General features: G+C 32.8%; 1 protein-coding gene across 7 annotated transcripts in view; it reads left to right on the top strand.

Moving 5' to 3' along the window:
• The window catches only part of dbn1 (drebrin 1), a 100,563-nt gene that overhangs the window by 55,974 nt on the left and 25,787 nt on the right, over positions 1–18,802 (top strand). For 5 of the 7 annotated variants that reach the window (XM_073824236.1, XM_073824240.1, XM_073824239.1 and 2 more), the window contains exons 2-4: positions 8,179–8,234; positions 11,659–11,771; positions 15,218–15,307. In XM_073824236.1, the coding sequence (XP_073680337.1) occupies positions 8,179–8,234; positions 11,659–11,771; positions 15,218–15,307 (259 nt within the window). The remainder of the gene's footprint in view (positions 1–8,178; positions 8,235–11,658; positions 11,772–15,217; positions 15,308–18,802) is intronic. The other 2 variants (XM_073824241.1, XM_073824238.1) reach the window with 1 other exon arrangement.

The raw sequence follows: 18,802 nt of genomic DNA, 5'->3' as shown, positions 1-18,802 counted from the left end.
TTCTGTGTCTGCTATGTAATCAACAATGAGAAAAGTCACTTGCATATACGTATGTTTTAGCATTCATATAGTATTATTTTGAACACTCTTGACACTGACCCTCAGTGACAAGAGTGTTCAAAATAATGAAAATGAAAAAAAAAATACATATAAAAACACTAAACGTTTTAGTATTCATCATATGGTTTCAAAGAATTTTTATTTTACAGAAAATATTTTATTTAATAAAAAGAACAAAATATTTGAGTGGGGGGTTACTGTACACACCATGACATTTTATAACCTGAACTAATTTTGCCTTTTCATTAACAGTCTAATTATCTGTTCTACCCTTTTTGTCTAATGGTTCCTTAAAGAACCTTTAATACCTTTCTGTTTCACAAAAGGTTCTTTGTGGCAAAAGAAGGTTCTCCAGATTATAGAACCTTTGACTGAATGGTTCTTTGTGAAACCAAAAATGGTTCTTCTATGGCATCACTGTGAAGAACCTTTTAAAGCATCTTTATTTTTAAGAGTGTAGACATGTGGCATTATTACATTTTCATTTAGCATATTCAGCTCTTATCTCAGTATGCAGTATTATCACAATAAAAATAAGTTTGCAAAAAAAGTGTTTTAATAATAGAGTATGACAAGTTGAATAGGTTTTTTCTTATAACAAAAAGAACTGAACATTAAAAACAATGAAGTAGTACACAAAAAATGTATGAAGTAAACAAATGCCAGCAATAGTTAACACTTCACAATAATATCTCATTGGTTAACCATTAAATGTTTTAGAAGAATAGTTAATTGGCAATTTAATTTGTGTTAACTAATGAGTTAACTAATGTTAACTAATGGAGTGACTGAACAATAAATGGTTTGCATTGAAATGTATTTTTGTAATAAATCAGGACAAAAAATGAGCATCACGTCACTCTTTGCAGGTTATTTGGTTGATGTGGTGAGAATGCCGCAACATTTCATTCACATAAAAGGGGAACGTTTTAATTAGCGTGCCTACAGAGAGTTTGTTCGCATGATTCCCACCCTGCGAGACAATAGAGGAGGCCTCCCACTCAGGGGCTTGAGCAAATCGCGCTCAGCTTCACTCTGGGCTCGTTGACGCTCTGAGCCGCGTTTCTAGGTCATGAGAGTCTGTTATGAATAATAAAACGAGTCGGCTTTAAATGGAATATTTATAGAAGCGAAACAGCAAACGCTGCACCTCCTTCCTGTATTATTTTCTCATATATAGTTTCTGTGACATTGACATTTGCGGTATTTCTTATTTACTAATATTTCCCCCATTTTGCACTATGGCTGTGTGTATTTTTTCTTTTTACCCTTATGTTAGCTTGGGGGATCGTGAGACAGACTGTGAATGAGCCAGGGACCTAATGACTCAGGCTGGGGCCCCTGACGGGAACAGTGTGGAAATGGTTCAGGGAGAGGTGATGAAAGAGGAACCGATGTCGGACTACAGGGGAATATTTGGTGAAGGCGACGGTTGAGGATTCTGCCCTAGTTGTTTAATTGTGGGACCACTCATACAGAAAACAATTAGAGCATAGTCAAGTAGGTCTATTTTGGTGCTGTAGGGTATATATTTTTCCAGAGAACATGTGACACATTTTCAGCTCCTCTATAATCAACATAATAATTGCAGGATCCAAGTAATCAGATGTGATGGATTGGATTCTTTCAGCTCTTTCTGTACTGTGGACACACATAATGCATGACCTTGCACCTCCTATTGAGGTTATTGTCTTTCATGCTCTTGCATATTCAGGGGCAACACATGCACAACTAAAATAAACATTAAAGAACCCAAATAATGTCCAGTAGAAGTCTCAGCAGAACCATATTCACTTACCCTAGGAGTGAATGCAAAATCTCATTATATTAGTGGTGTTTTCTGCTTAGGGTCTCCCCCAAGCAACCCTCTAGCAATGCTCTGGTAAACACCTACACATTTTCTTCAGAAAGTGTAAATATGGAGTTTTTCTGGAAAATTCTGACAACACTGTTATGACTTAATTGATATTTAAAATGCACTGCAAAAAAATGCTTTTCTTACTTAGATTTTTGTCTTGTTTCCAGTCAAAATATCTAAAAATTCAAGAAAATTAAGAAGGATTTTCTAGACAATAAAAAATATTGTCTTGTTTTCAGAAAAAAGAAGTTAAATTTAAGTGAAACAAGCTAAATAATCTGCCAATGGGGTAAGCAAAATAATATAGTTGTCTGCTGTAAATAAGATTATTTTTTATTACTTCTTTTTTTGAAAACAAGACAGTAATTTTTACTTGTCTAGAAAATCCTTCTTAATTTAAGAATTTTTAGATATTTTGGCTGGAAACAAGACAAAAAATCTAAGTAAGAAATGCATTTTTTGCAGTGTGTCTGCATTATTTGTCTGAATAAATGAAACAGACTATTTTAAATCAGACAATTTAATTTAGGCATGAAAAATATATGTTCAGACATTTGAGATATGCTAAAGATTACATTCAACAGGTTTATCAAATTATTAGTGTTTTTATTAAGTGTTAATAAGTGTTTCAATCGTCAGAAGAATTTTACAGTTTTTAATGAACTTTTTAAAGCATCAAAAAGAACTGTCGGGATGGACAGAAATCTTGTTTCATTACAGAGGGTATAACACACACAGTTTCACCCAATCTTATGTTAATCTTGAGTACTTACAGAGTAGTACTGCATCCTTCATCATATCTCCAAAAAGTCTTTAGTTTTGTCATATTTACAAAAGAAAGATACAGCTTTATGATTCTCTCCGAAAACAGCCAAGCTCCATCTGCAGTTCTGAATCATGACCGGGATCTTTTATATCTGGGACTGCTCCATCTTTCAATATCAAACGATGTGCAAATCCAGCGTCAAACTGGGTCTTGTTTATAAAACTTTAATCAACAAACACTCTTGCAAAACTCAGTGCCTTACAACCAAAACCACACTTTTTTAGAGACATTCTTCCAGAGTAAGTCCTGTGCAGCAGTGCAGCCGAATGAAGCGCGTTGATGGGCACACTCTTGCTCTCGTTTTGGTTAATCTTCAGGGGGAAATGCCCATACAAGAGCCATGATCGAAAAAAAATTCATAAACTTGTAAGAAACCTTGAAGTGTGTATTGGCACAGAAATACTCTTTTATATGCCCAAATCGTTTTTTGGAAATTTGGCCATGTTTAGCATGAGAATCCAACTCTTTAACAGTGTAAATAACTTAACATGCATGAAACAGCATTGGACCCCCCCTTTAAAATCTTTATTTGTCTTTCGAACATGAATGAGGTTTTATGCGAGTTAATGATGACACTGAATTAACTATTTGCTAATTAACTGTTTCTTTAAATAAGCTTTAGATGATGACAGAGGTTTTCTAAATGTAAAAATAAGGTAATTTAGCATGCACATTTAAATATCCAATATCAACCTCCACCAATAAATTTATAAAATCTGTATTATGGTACCAATATATCTTGCGTCGCGACGTATAATACATATTTATTTGATTGAATTACACATGAAGAGTTCCAATGCAAAAGCCTCTAAAAGCCATCTTGGTTAAAAATGAGATAACGAAACTGAGTGAATGCTCTCCACACATAGTATATGTTTATTAAGTACTTTCACTTCAAATGCGCTAAATCCCAGCCTCAACCCATTCAGAAGTACTAGTATTTACATAGAAACCTATACATAGTAGCCAGAAAGAAATGCTAATTTTAAAGAAAAACGTCAGACGTACTTAGAGTCTTTTTTATCTGAACTCTTTATATTACATTATTTTCAAAACACCTTAACATAATGTGCATTGGATGCTGAGACTTAATTACAAAAAACTTAGTTGTATTTCGTTTTTTGGCAAATGAATGATGTAAAAAAACATTATGCTGTAAAGAACTGATACTGCTGTTGTGCTCTTAGTTCATCTAATGTCATGAAATTATTTCTAGTAGATGTAATTTACTAAAGCTGATTATGTTTAATTAATGAATTAGGAAAAGTCGATTAATTAACCATTGCACACTAATATTACTCTCATTATCAGTGAAATGAGGAATAATCAGACCAACCTCCACATGTACATATATTTCAAATATATCCAAATCAACCCTATCGACCGTACTGAAATTGTCTTCTCTTCTTCTGTTATAGATATAATATTTCTTCATTTGTAAAATCATCATCATAATTGAGATTTCAGAAGAGCCGTACAGTAATTTTACCCTTGGCTGCAGCCAAACGTTGCATAGCTTTGAGATATCTTGTTCTCTCCCAGCGCTCTAGAACATTTGCATATGATTGTTTGCATTACAATATGTGTCTCTTTGTAAGTCTGTCGGTATAAAGGCTGGAGGATAGTGTTGTGTAAGGTCCTGTATTTTGGATTTGCGACCCACTCCCTTGGCAGGACCAGGCGCATTACAGTTTGGTGTTTAAATCATCCTTGTGCCTTGTGACTGCTGAAAGTTCCACAGATTTATTGACAAAAAATGTCAGAGACACTAAATCAACCACCTAGCAACATTCAGAACACCCAAGTAACCAAAATAGCAGTTTTCTAAAAAAAATATTACTCAGAACACTTTAGTAAACAAATAGCAACATCACACCATGACTTTCACATTGGTAAGCGTGAAATAAGTACAATTAGTACATCTTAGCATAATTACTCAAAAAAGATTACTAAAACATGATGATTAGTAAATAAATAAAGTAAAATTTTAATCTGACATTATTATTACAAAATGCACTTTTCAAAGATTACTTAAGCGTGTTAGAAACAGTCTGGAAAGTGTACTCTCTTTAAGTACACTTAACATTTGACATTCAGAGTCAAATCAAAATTTATTCAGACACCTTCAACATTTCTCACATTATCATTAGAAAATGATAATAAAATATGACAAGAACTCAGAGTTAAACTGTGTCAGATGTCAGATAACCTTGATAGAAAAGTATGTAAGGGATTACAATCAACCAAAAACATTCAGACAACTGTTATTATGACAATAATTACACAATACTTTGTTAACAAATTACCAAGCAAGACTTAATTTTGTTCAGTCTGTAAAGTTCACATTAGCAATTAAATAAAAAACACTTAAGCAAAACATGGTCAGGTCAAAGTGTCTGAATAGTTATTGGTCCCACATTTTTTATCAGTTTCACTGGTAGTCCACTGTATGAATAATTTTGGGGTCTACAGTAATATGTCACAGTTTACTTTATTTTGCTATACTCACTTGCATAAATAAATGTCAGTTACCTCAGTTACTGAGGTCAAAAGTTTACATCCCACTTTCAGAATCTGCAAAAAGTTAATTATTTTACCAGAATAATTGTTCATGAGTCCCTCGTTTGTCCTGAACAGTTAAACTGCCTTCTGTTTTTAAAAAAAATCCTTCAGGTCCCACAAATTATTTGTTTTTCCAGCATTTTTGTGTATTTCAACCTTTTCCAACAATGACTGTGTGATTTTGAGATCCATCTTTTCACACTGAAGACAACTGAGGGACTCATACACAACTATTACAGAAGGTTCAAATGCTCACTGATGCTCCAGAAAGAAAAAACAACATTAAAGAAAAAACACTTAAGCAAAACATGGTCAGGTCAAAGTGTCTGAATAGTTTTTGGTCCCAGATTTTTATAAGTTTTACTGGTAGTCCATCGTATGAAGAATTTTTGGGTCTACGGTAATATGTCACCGTTTACTTACTCACTGTTTACTTGCTATGCTCACTTACATAAATTAACTATAGTGTCCTGCACTCACTAGTAAAAAAATATCAAAAATTATATCTGGTGTCTGATTAATTTTTGGTTTGACTGTACACTATACAAGTGCACATGTTATTTAATTAAGTTTAAAGCTCCTGTTTTAATTAGGCTTTAGGACAGTATATTCACAACACCGTACATCAGTTCATCTAAGCAGTGAATCACTATTTTCATCCATTTCCCATGCTTCATGTTGTAGCTTGCGGCAGTAGAACTTCTGTTCTTGTCTTTGTTGTCTTTACTAGCATAGCACCATACTCCCACTCATTATTTCGCAGAGATGGGGAATGCGATTAGCTGTGCAATACAATATGTTAATGATTACCTCTATTATTTAAAGAATGCAACATCAAAGCTTCGGCATGCTAGAAACGCGAGGATGTCTTTTATCTGAGCATACACAATTCATTAATATCTCTAGATATCGGTTTAGAATGCACGGTTGTTATCAGAATCCTTCTTGCTTTTGCAGGTGAGCGTGAGACAGGATGAAAAAGCAGTAGTTTCACTTTTATTAGAAGCATAACGAGTACTAGTGCTACATATTTTATCCTCCTACACAGAGCTCTCAGATGACAGAGGATAATGCCATTTTCTCCTCCGAGCTAACAGCACCCTTGACCCAGAGTGCACTGCTTTGGCTCTCTGGATAGAATGCATTCCAATCTGTCCGTACCATGAAAATGAGTTTTATAAAGAGGTTGTGCATGGGACTGACCTGGAAATCAAAAAACTTTTTCATTAGTTTGCTTTGAGCAAACCCCTAACCCTAAGCATTAAATGGGGGCATGTAACTTGTCCCTCAGCAATTGCACTACGGACATGAATGATGCCTCAAATCATGTGACTTGTGGTCAGACAAGTAACTAATAATAAATGGCAGTTACTACATTTTATCTACAGTTGAGTTCAAAAGTTTACATCGCCCTTTCAGAATCTGCAAAATGTTAATTATTTTACCAAAATAAGAGGGTTCATACGAAATGCATGCTATTGTTTATTTGGTACTGACCTGAATAAGATATTTCACGTAAAATATGTTTACATATAGTCCACAAGAAAAAATAATAGTTGAATTCATAAAAATTGACCGGTTCAAAAGTTTACATCCCCTTAAATTTTAATACTGTGTTGCTACCTGAATGATCCACAGCTGTGTTTTTTTGTTTAGTGATAGTTGTTCATAAGTCCCTCGTTTGTTCTGAACAGTTAAACTGTTCTTCAAAAAAATCCTTCAGGTCCCACAAATTTGTTTTCCAGCATTTTTGTGCATTTGAACCTTTTCCAACAATGACTGTATGATTTTGAGATCCATCTTTTCACACTGAGGACAACTGAGGGACCTTATACGCAACCATTACAGATGGTTCAAATGGTTATTGATTCTGCAGAAGGAAAAACTATGCATTAACAGCTGGGGGTGAAAACTTTTGAACAGAATGGAGATTTTCTTATTTTGCCTAAATATCATATTTTTTTTATTTAGTACTGCCCTTCAGAGGCTACAGAAGATAGTTGCATGTTTCCTAGAAGACAAAATAAGTTAAATGTGCCCTGATTATCAAATTTGAAATGTTTTCATTGTTGGAAAGGGTTCAAATACACAAAAACGCTGGAAAACCAATTAATTTGTGGGACCTAAAGAATTTTTTCTGAATAACAGCAGGCAGTTTAACTGTTCAGGACAAACAAGGGACTCATGAACAATTATCACTTAACAAAAAAACACAGCTGTGGATCATTCAGGTAACAACACAGCATTAGGAATCACAGGGATGTAAACTTTTGAACCGGGTCATTTTTTTTTCTCTTTTTCTTCTTGTGGACTATATGTAAACATCTTTAATGTGAAATATCCTATTCAGGTCAGTACTAAATAAACAGTAACATGATTTTTGTATGATCCCTCTTATTTTCGTGAAATAATTAACATTTCGCAGATTCTGAAAGGGGGGTGTAAACTTTTGACCTCAACTGTAATTACATTCTAAATAAAATATTAAGAACTTAAATCAGTTGTTTTAAATGATGAATGATTAATGATATATTTAGGCATCGCAACGTTATAATTTGCACTTTAAAAATGTATATTTATTTAGAGATTAGTTTAAGATTATATTTATTACTATAAAGTGTAATATAGTATAAATTAAGTATAAATATAAGTATAAAGTGTAAATTAACAATTGTAATATTGGCCAGTAACCAGTATAATAATGAATTGTGCATGCTTACGTAAGTAAAAAAAATATATTTTGGTTTAACACCATTCACAACTGTTTTTGAGTGTTTTTGGCTTTTGATCTGTATTACTGATTAATTTTTCTGTTGTTGATTTCTTTGAATATTTGCTTTATTCAAATATTTTCTCTTTCTCTGTTTTGCAGGGCCTTATACACATATGAAGATGACAGTAATGATTTGATCCTGTCTGCATCAGGAGGTAGGCTACATCTCAACATACTTCCTGTCCAAATATAGACAATCTAATAATAACCAAGCAGAATGTAGTCATGCACAAGCAATAATGCTGTCGGCTGTGACTGATGAGATTCATTTGCATTGTTGATGTACAATGATAGTGCTAGTGAATGCCGCTGTGCGATTGTATCGTGACAGAGGCCAAACGCATTAAATTTGATATTAACACTGCTAGTGCTGTGCACAGACAAACGTCTTCATTCATTTTCAGCATATCTACTGTACATGTTCATAAAACTCAATGGACTGTAATCCTGCCATCTAAGTATCCCAAACAGTGGAATTAACCGTCACTCAGCATTTCGAATCTCACTGCGTTTTCAAACTATTATAGTGCATCAAGCTGCACAGTCTCTGTTTTTCCCTCAGAGCTGGAGGAGGGAAACCTGTCATTTCACACTGATGACAATCATTTAGTCTGTGACTGATGGAAGGTTATTATTAAGGGACGTGTTGATTAGCACAGAGGACGCCATTCAGAAGTTGGATTTGTTGTGGAAAGTCTGTATGCAAGAGATGTTTATTTCAAATGTTTATTTACATTTGTGTTTAAATCCATCATTTTGCTGCAGTTTTCAGAAACAATATTATATCTTAGCGACGTTAAAAATACCTGTAAACAGCAAAATATAAGAATGATGCCAAACAGAGCAAGGAAAAACTTGGTAGATATTTATGAACTTTGACCCTTGACCACAAAACCAGTCTTAAGTAACACGGGTATATTTGTAGCAATAGCCAAAAATACATTGTGTGGGTCAAAATTATCAATTCTTCTTTTATGCCAAAAATCATTAGGATGTTAGGTAAATATCATGTTCCATGAAGATATTTTGTAAATTTCCTTCCTTAAATATATCAAAACTTAATTTTTGATAAGTAATATGCATTGCTAAGAACTTTATTTGGACAACTTTAAGGATTTTGTCAATATTTAGATGTTTTTTGCACCCTCAGATTCCAGATTTTTAAATAGTTGTATCTCGGCCAAATATTGTCATATCATAACAAACATATATATTAATGGAAAGCTGTTAAATTATGTATAAATCACAGTTTCAACAAATTGACCCTTATGACTGGTTTTGTGGTCCATGGTCACAAATGTCAGTATAACAAATTAAAAAAATATATAGCTCAGCCAATCAGATTCCAAAGCAGAAATTATCCAATTTATTCAAGTGCAATCTCATATTATCAGTTTAAATTATCAAGAGTGGCATTTTATTTAGATCAGTTTAGTGTACACAGAGTTAGGGGAAATTGCACCTTGAAATCATAGACATGGAATTACATTTTTTATGTGGGCAGTAAGTAGTGGGCTTATATGTCTGCTTCTTTGTGTAATTTCCTGTTTCCGGACCAGGAAAGAACTTCCACCAGACTGTGGGTGTTTGTGTGTATATGTATGTGTGTACCAAACCCTCTCCAGAGATCTATTTCTGTCTATTGGCACATTTATACCTCTCATGAGAAGCGGTAACTAACCGATCAGTCATGGTTATCATCATAATAGGTAGCCAGCACACATGGTGATCAAATAGAAAGCATTTGCAACAGATTAGAATTGTATTTTGTATAAATATTTATTAGTATTAAATATTTGATAAAATTAATTATATTTATATTTAGTTAACATAAGTTAACACAATTACCAGCAGTAACCAGTAGTTAAGTAGTAAACACTTGTTTTACATTTTTTTTGTCATATTACTTACTGTATGTATATACACTACCAGTCAAAAGTTTTTGAACAGTAAGATTTTTAATGTTTTTAAAGAAGTCTCTTCTGCTCACTAAGCCTGCATTTATTTGATTTAAAGTACAGCAAAAACTGTATAATTTTGAAATAAATAAATGTTTTCTATTTGAATATATTTTAAAATGTAATTTATTCCTTTGATTAAAGATAAATTTTCAGCATCATTACTCTGGTCTTTAGTGTAGCACGATCCTTCAGAAATCATTCTAATATGCAGATCTGATGTTCAAGAAACATTTTTTATTGTTGCTATTATCAATATTTAAAACAGATTATTTGATGAATATCATTTTAAGATTTAAATATAATAAATATATCAGCAAGGATGATTCAAATGGATCAAAAGTGATGATAAAGACATTTATAATCTTACAGATTAAAGATTTCTATTTCAGATAAATGCTGTTCTTCTGAATTTTCTATTGATCAAAGAAACCTAAAAACAGTCTACAGTTTTTTACGTAATATTAATAATAAATGTTTATTGAGCAGCAGATCAGAATATTACACTGCAAAAAATGCTTTTCTTACTAAGATTTTTTGTCTTGTTTCCAGCCAAAATATCTAAAAGATCTTGAATCAGGAAGGATTTTCTAGACAAGTAAAAATTATTATCTTGTTTTTAGTAAAAGCAAGTCAAAATGAAGTGAGTTTTTGCTTGAAACAAGCAAAATAATCTGCCAATGGGGTAAGAAAAATAATCTTATTTCAAGCAGACAACTAGATTATTTTTCTTACCCCATTGGCAGATTATTTTGCTTGTTTCAAGCAAAAACTCACCTAATTTTGACCTGTTTTTACTAAAAACATGACAATCGTTTTTACTCATCTAGAAAATCCTTCCTGATTCGAGATCTTTTAGATATTTTGGCTGGAAACAAGACAAAAAATCTAAGTAAGAAAAGCATTTTTTGCAGTGTAGAATAATTTCTAGAAGGATGTGACTAGAATAATTATGCTAAAAAGTCATTTTTGAATTCACAGGAATAAATTATATTTTAAAATATATTCAAATAGAAAACAGTTATTTTAAATAGTAGAAATATTTCAAAATTATACAGTTTTTGCTGTACTTTAAATCAAATAAATGCAAGCTTGGTGAGCAGAAGAGACTTCTTTAAAAAAATTTAATAAAATTCTTTTAGACTGGTAGTTTATAAACTTACTGTGTTTAGAGAAGATCTTAATTTATTTTCAATTGAATACATTCCTTTTTTGTATTCCAGTGGTATTTTAGTTAGGTTTATGCTTGAAAGAAAAAACTAATTTATAATATAAATTAAAATCTAATGGATATTTTGTATGTCTAAGGTTGTTTTAATACTTAACTTTGATATTGATTTATTTAATTATTTTGCAATGAGTACTAAATAAAATAGGTCTAACAACTATCTTACAAAGGCTGGAAATAATTTTCTGATGGACCCACACATACGCCCATACAATCCTGAATTAGTAGTTATGAAATTACTTGATTAGATGTTGAAATTACTTGATTAGATGTACTATTGTGTGGTCAGGCCAAAATGGCAATATTCTGATAAAGATTTTTTTTTACATTTTTGCAATTAGTACACAAAAATTGACTTTTCTTTCTAAACAGTGTGATTGTTGTGTTTTATAGATGGCGGTCTGACAGAGATTGCAGTAAACTTCGATAACACTCGGATCATGTACGGTTTCTGCAGCCTGAAGGAGCCCAACGCAGCCCTGCCACGCTACATCCTCATCAACTGGGTGAGATGACGCAACAACCTGCGTTTAGTGAATTTTGAAACCCGTTAGCAAGAACACTAGCTCCAGAGGTCAGCAAAGACACAGCAGCCGACATAACCACAGTCAATCCACATCAGTGCTGCCCTCAAATCAGACATGTGTTCTTTTATCATTCAAAAGCAGGAAATAATTTTGTGATGGTGGTGGGAGCATGACCCCAAGTCAAGCCCCCACAGTCCTAAATTAGTAGTTAGGAAATTAGTATTTTGCTAAAAATCCAAGATTAGATTAAAAGACATGTTCTGTTAGCTTGCGGTTAGGCTGATATGGGCCAGTATAACAGTTAGTGGCTTGAAGCGCTTTGATTTTTTTAAACATGAGTTGGATGGCAAAAATTATGGCTAAATCACTTGATAATATTGCTTTGAGTAGATAAAATATAAAAACAAGCCTCCAAGCATAAATACTGTATTTACATCATCCATTTTGAAGTTGGCACCATTTTGAAGTGCATACAATTGCAAACAGCAAAGTACTGGCTGTTGCACACAACAAAGACATTCTTAGATGCTTTGATTATTTTCTTATGTTCATTTAATTACAAGCGTGTTTTGTACTTTGTGTTCTTAGTGCTAACCCCTTTATGTCACAGCAATTATTTTAAATTGTGTGAGTTTGATTATTTTCAATGAGTGCTGATCAGAGAAGTCTGCCTGTTGTTAGTTGAATTGTTTAAGTGACAATATCTCTTTAAATGTATTGTTGCCTTGGAAACACACATCTTGGGACCAGAGGAACACAATATTCACCTCAATTTAAGGTTTAAGGATGTGATTATTAGGGTTTGGTTTTCTGAATGCAGTGGTTGTAACTAACTGAGAGAGCGCTATGAGACAATTAGACTCTCAGAAAAAGTACCTTTAAAAGCTGTACCTTTTAGGTACAAATATGTAGGAATGTAGGATTCTAATCGACTATTTGTTTTTTAAAAATCGTCGATTTAATTTTGCCCGTGTCGAGTAACCGGCAAAATACCGGAAGTGGCACATTTCCCAGACGAGAATCCATGAAAAGCATTATTAGAATGCATTCCAAGGCTGCATTATATATTAAACCCATTTAAAAATCATAATTGAGCATAACTGTGAATTCACAAATGCTAAGATTCAGTTAAATAAATATATGCGATGCAGGTTTAATATACATGCGTCAATTATAAGTAACTTAAAGTTACTTTTATTCAACCAGCAAGTTTTTTTTGACCGGAAATGACACAGGCTTCTTCCAAAAGATAATAAGACGATGTACAAGAGGCATCATTGTGGAAAAAAATATCTCTCAGCTTTTATTCACATTTGAACAAAAAGTGGCATGTCCAAAATTATTCATACCCTTTGCAAACTGCCACAGTCTATGGGAAAATCCAAAGTTCTATACCATTCCAAATAGTCCAAGCTGTTCTAAAGCATCCTAATTACCCTGATTCATTGGGAACAGCTGTTTTAATCAGTGAAAAACAGAAGCTCTCTGCTGTTGGTTTGTGGACAGTCATGGCTAAGACAAAGGAGCTCACTGAGGACCTGTGCCTGCACATTGTGGCTGCTCACAAGTCAGGAAAGGGCTATAAGACAATATCTAAATGTTTTGAAGTTCCAGTGGCTACAGTGCAAAGATTTTTATTAAAAAATACAAGACGTTCCGCACTGTGAAAAATCTCAGAGGACGTGGTCGGAAGCCAAAAGTGACACCTGTGCTGGCCAGGAGGATAGTGAGAGAGGTAAAAAAGAATCCAAGGATCACCACTAAGGCCATCCTGATGAATCTGGGCTCTGCTGGTGGCAACATCTCAAGGCAGACAGTCCAACGGACACTGCACACCGCTGGGTTCCACAGACGCAGACCAAGGAGGACACATCAGGTAGAGTCTGCAGAGAAACTTGGCCTTGGGCACCAGTGGTGCCTTGCCATTTCAGCACAACAATGACCCAAAACACACAGCAAAAGTGGTGAAGAAATGGTTAGCAGACAAAACATTAACGTTTAGCAGTGGCCCAACCAGAGTCCTGACTTAAATTGAGAATCAGTGGAGGGAGCTAAAGATCAGGGTGATGGCAAGGAGACCCTCCAACCTGAAAGAGTTGGAGTTCATCGCTAAAGATGAATGGGCAAAAATACCAGTGGAGACATGCAAAAAGCTGGTCAGAAATTATAGAAAGCGTTTGATTGCTGTAATAGCCAAAAAAGGCTTTTCTATTGATTATTGAGAAGGGTATGAATAATTTTGGACATGCCACTTTTTGTTCAAATGTAAATAAAAGATGAGTAATATTTTTTTTCCACAATGATGCCCCTTGTACATCATCTTATTATCTTTTGGGAGAAGCCTGTGTCATTTTCGGTCAAAAAAAAAAAAATAGCTAGTTGAATAAAAGTAACTTTAAGTCAGAATGTGCCAGGGGTATGAATAATTCCGGGTTTGACTGTACGTGCATCTCACAGCAGCTCCATTCACAGGAACTGTTATCATTTACATGTGTAGAACGTCTCAGACTCAATCACTGCATGTCATTGTGAGTTTGGGTTTATTACCGTTCATCTGGGAATGCAATATGCGCCATTTTATCAGATTTGTAAGGTAAATCATTTATAAACCTTTGCAAACTCAGGAGAATACAAGTGTTCATCATGATTTCAAAATAAAAGTTTAAACCCTCACCTTGAGTTTACACGTTTTGATATCCACATATTCAATAAATTACTGTGACTATGGCATTTCTGTGGTAAAGATATGGCCAAATATTAAAGATTAATTGGACATTTGACTTAAATGTTGTTTAGTCAATATTAAACAAAGATTAGATTGAGCAGTTAAGTATAAAAACAATCGTTAGTCCATTGGGGCCCTCTGCAGCCATTTGTTATAATGTGTAATGTACATTAGATTAAATGTTTATAATACATTATGCATTTCAACAGTTTTGGGCAATAAAACTTAAATTAAATTATTATTTTTTAAATCAAAAAGCCTGTCCAAAGAATTGAGTTTTACAGTTGTATTTTTTACCAAATTCTTTTCCATTACTTTTCTGGATTCCATTTTAACGGTTCTGTTAAGTTTTGATAATCAAAAGCATCTCCAATTAATTGATTTTATTAAAAATAAAATGTTTTCAAGGAAAATTTAGATTTTATTGTGGGAAATAAGTCATTTAGATTAAACGATAAATCATTATATTAGTCGATAGAAAGCAGTCCTACTAATATGTACCCTTTATGTATTAAAATGTACCTTCAGTTTACTAAAATGAAAGGTGTACCATTTGAAAAGGCACCATCTTCAGTGACAGCTTTTGTACCTTTTTTCCCAAGATTGTACATATATTGCCAGTATTGTGCTAGACAGTTTTTAATGTATACCCTACTGTTGTATTCTTTTAATAAACACAATTATGACAACGTGTGTTCAGGTTGGTGAGGATGTGCCTGATGCCAGGAAGTGTGCATGTGCCAGTCATGTAGCTACCATAGCTGAGTTTTTCCAGGTGGGTCTCCCCAAGGTAAAACAAAAATCTTTTCTTCTCTTCTAAATTAGGTAATGACCCATTTCAGAGACACACGACTCCACTGTCACTGTCATTTCCACATCATCTCTGCTCTGTGCATGCGAGGAGAGTTAGCTATTAGGTTTCAAAGTCATTTTTGTATTTTTATTTCTTTGAAAACTGTCTGGAAAGGAAATGTGATTCATCTAAAACAATTTTCTTTGTTAGTGTTGGGTGAATCTCACGAAACCTGGTCTAGGGCAGGTTGAGTTCACCACAAAATCAAATGAAAGAAATGAGAAATACTCTGGAAATTATTAAAGAAGATTATATTATATTATATCTTTTTTAACTTTATTTTGGTGACAATTAAGTCTAATTCTCATTACTATAATGTAAAAAATATATATGTGACCCTGGACCACAAAACCAGTCTTAAGTCGCTGGGGTATGTTTGTAGCAATAGCCAAAAACACATTGCATGGGTCAAAATTATTGATTTTTCTTTTATGCCAAAAATCATTAGGAAATTAAGTAAAGATCATGTTCCATGAAGATTTTTTGTAAAATTCCTACTGTAAATGTATCGAAATGTAATTTTTGATTAGTAATATGCATTGTTAAGAACCTAATTTGGACAACTTTAAAGGTGATTTTCTCAGGATTTTGATTTTTTTGCACCCTCAGATTCCAGATTTTCAAATAGATGTATCTCAGCCAAATATTCTCCTATCCTAACAAACCATACATCAATAGAAAGCTTATTTACTGAGCTTTCATATTATATATACATCTCAGTTTTGTAAAATTTAACCTTATGACTGGTTTTGTGGTCCAGGGTCACATATATATATTTTTATAAATTATAAAGTATTTATATTTCATATAAGTTCATTTGACACACCCTGTCTTTAATTTATGCATATTTTTATGAAAATAATTATTTCCAGACAAGATGAGTCAGAATTGTGAGATATAAAGTAGCAGTTATCTTTTTTTATTCAGTGGCGTAAACGGGTTTCCATAGTTTTCCTACTACGGTATTTCAGAGATAAAATAAAATAATAATAAAAACGTTAATTTTATGCATGTACTGTAAATAAAAATGAACAAAAAGAAAAAAAAATCATTTTAGATGTGTATATTTAGTATAAAAACAAACTGTAAACACAATATTATTTTCTACTGTTTTCTATTCAAAGTCGTATTTCACAGAATAATAAAATATATTTTCTATAAATAATGTAATAATATCACCCATTTAAAAATTACATTTAAATAGTTTTAAAATGTTTGCTCTTTGTAGATATATGCTCCGGTATATATCATAGTATCTATTTTGTAAAAATAGACTTTGATTCCCGAACTTAACTCATTTTAAGTACAGCCGTGGAGACGAAACACAGAAGTGTGAAAAAGGCTAATTGAGTGATATAAAGTTCCAACTGCAAGATATAAACTTGCAATTCTGAGAAAAAGTCAGAATTGTGAGTTTATATCTTGCAATTCTGATGTTATTTCACAGAATTTATGAGAGTTTATGTCTTGCAATTGTAACTGTAACACGCAATTTACATCTCACAATTTTGAGAAAAAAGAAATGGGCTTCCATAGAAAACAGTACAAAATCCAAGTAAAAAATAATCTAAGCATGTTTTTACAAAATAAACATGGAAACGTTATACAGATTTTTTTTTATTTTATTTAATTTATTTGTTTTTAGCGTGTATGCATTAAAATTCCATTTGTGCTTTCTTTGCTTCTATTCAGTGGGGAAAAAATGTGCACCTGGACTTGTTTTTGTGAAATTCATCCATTGAAACGTAATTATAACAGTATATAATATTAAAATAATATTGTGTTTACGTTATTTTTTATACTAAATATATGCATCTAAAATGATTTTTTTTCTTTTTGTTCATTTTTATTTACAGTACATGCATACAATTAACGTTTTTATTAATATTTTATTTTATCTTTGAAATACTGTAGTAAGAAAACTATGGAAGCCTGTTTACGCCATTGAATAAAAAAAAAGATAATTGCTACTTTATATCTCACAATTCAGACTTTTTTCCTAATAATTATAAGATATAAACTCTCAATTGCGAGTTATAAATTCCGGTTTTGAGGATCAAAAAATATGTTCTCAGAATAAAAAAAAGCAATTAGCCTGAATTATAAGTGCCAACATTCAGAATTAAATAAACATAGCATTTGTGATGACCCAAAGCTGACACAAAAAGGAAATGTTTGCTCTTTGTAGAGTAAAACACCGGTATATATCATAGTATCTATTTTGTAAAAATAGACTTTGATTCCCGAACTTACTCTTGTTAAAGGTGCAGTGTGTAATATTTAAGATGATGTCTAGACAGAAATGAAATATAATATACATAACTATGTTTTCAGGGGTGTATAAATACTTTACTTAATTAACCATTATGTTTTTATTACCTTAGAATTATCAGTTTATATCTACATACACCGCGGGTCCCCTCACATGGAAGTCGCCGTTATGTTTCTACAGTGGCCCTGAACGGACAAACTGTTCTTCAGATCGCGTTTCATCACTGTTGTTCTTTGTGAAAAACACTGACACAATGATGAACAAGTAACAATAATACTCACAATAACATATTTTTATTGAATGATTAAGTAAATAGAATTCCCTAAATTATGTTTTAAAAGAAACCTCATTATTTTTTGCTGTCTAAAACGACGACATCTTAATCCTGCGCGGCTACCGTAGCTTCTGTAAAGGGAGGGGTGAGCGGTGGAATAAACCGTTGGTTGTAATCACTGATCTATAATAGAGAATAATTATTTTTGTCATTATATAGATCAGTGGTTGCAATTCAAAAGACTCACCACTAGATGCCGCAAAAATCTACACACTGCACCTTTAAGTACGGCCGCTGCTGTCACCGGAAAAACTTTTACCCTTTCAGCGCCAATCTGGAAGCCAGAAACACGGAAGTGTGGAAAAGGCTAAATGAGTGTTATAAAGTCCTAATTATAAAGATATAAACTTGCAATTCTGAGAAAAAAAAAATTACAATTGGAAGATATAAACTAAAAAGTCAGAATTGTGAGTTTATATCTCGCAATTCTGATGTTATCTCTCAGAATATGTGAGAGTTAATGTCTTGCAATTGTAACTATAACACATAATTGTGAGTTTACATCTCACAATTCTGAGAAAAAAGAATTGTGAGAAGAAAAGTCGCAATTACCATTTTTTTTACGGCAGAAATGGGCTTCCATAGAAAACATTTACAAAAAAAAAAACATGAAATCGTTATACTGATTTTTTTTAAATATTTAATTTATTTGTCTTTAGAGTGTATGCATTTAAATTCCGTTTGTGTTTTCTTTGCTTCTATTCAGTGAAAAAAAAAAAAGTGCACCTGGACCTGTTTTTGTGAAATTCATCCATTGAAACGTAATTGCTGTTTCTGATGTTGTTTTGAAGTGTAAATCTCAAACTTTGACTCATAATGCATGAAT

Source organism: Garra rufa, chromosome 19, assembly GCF_049309525.1.
Source record: "Garra rufa chromosome 19, GarRuf1.0, whole genome shotgun sequence".
NCBI classification, from domain to species: domain Eukaryota; kingdom Metazoa; phylum Chordata; class Actinopteri; order Cypriniformes; family Cyprinidae; genus Garra; species Garra rufa.
Note: the sequence above shows the minus strand (reverse complement) of the source record. Positions and strands in the feature narration are given on the sequence as shown.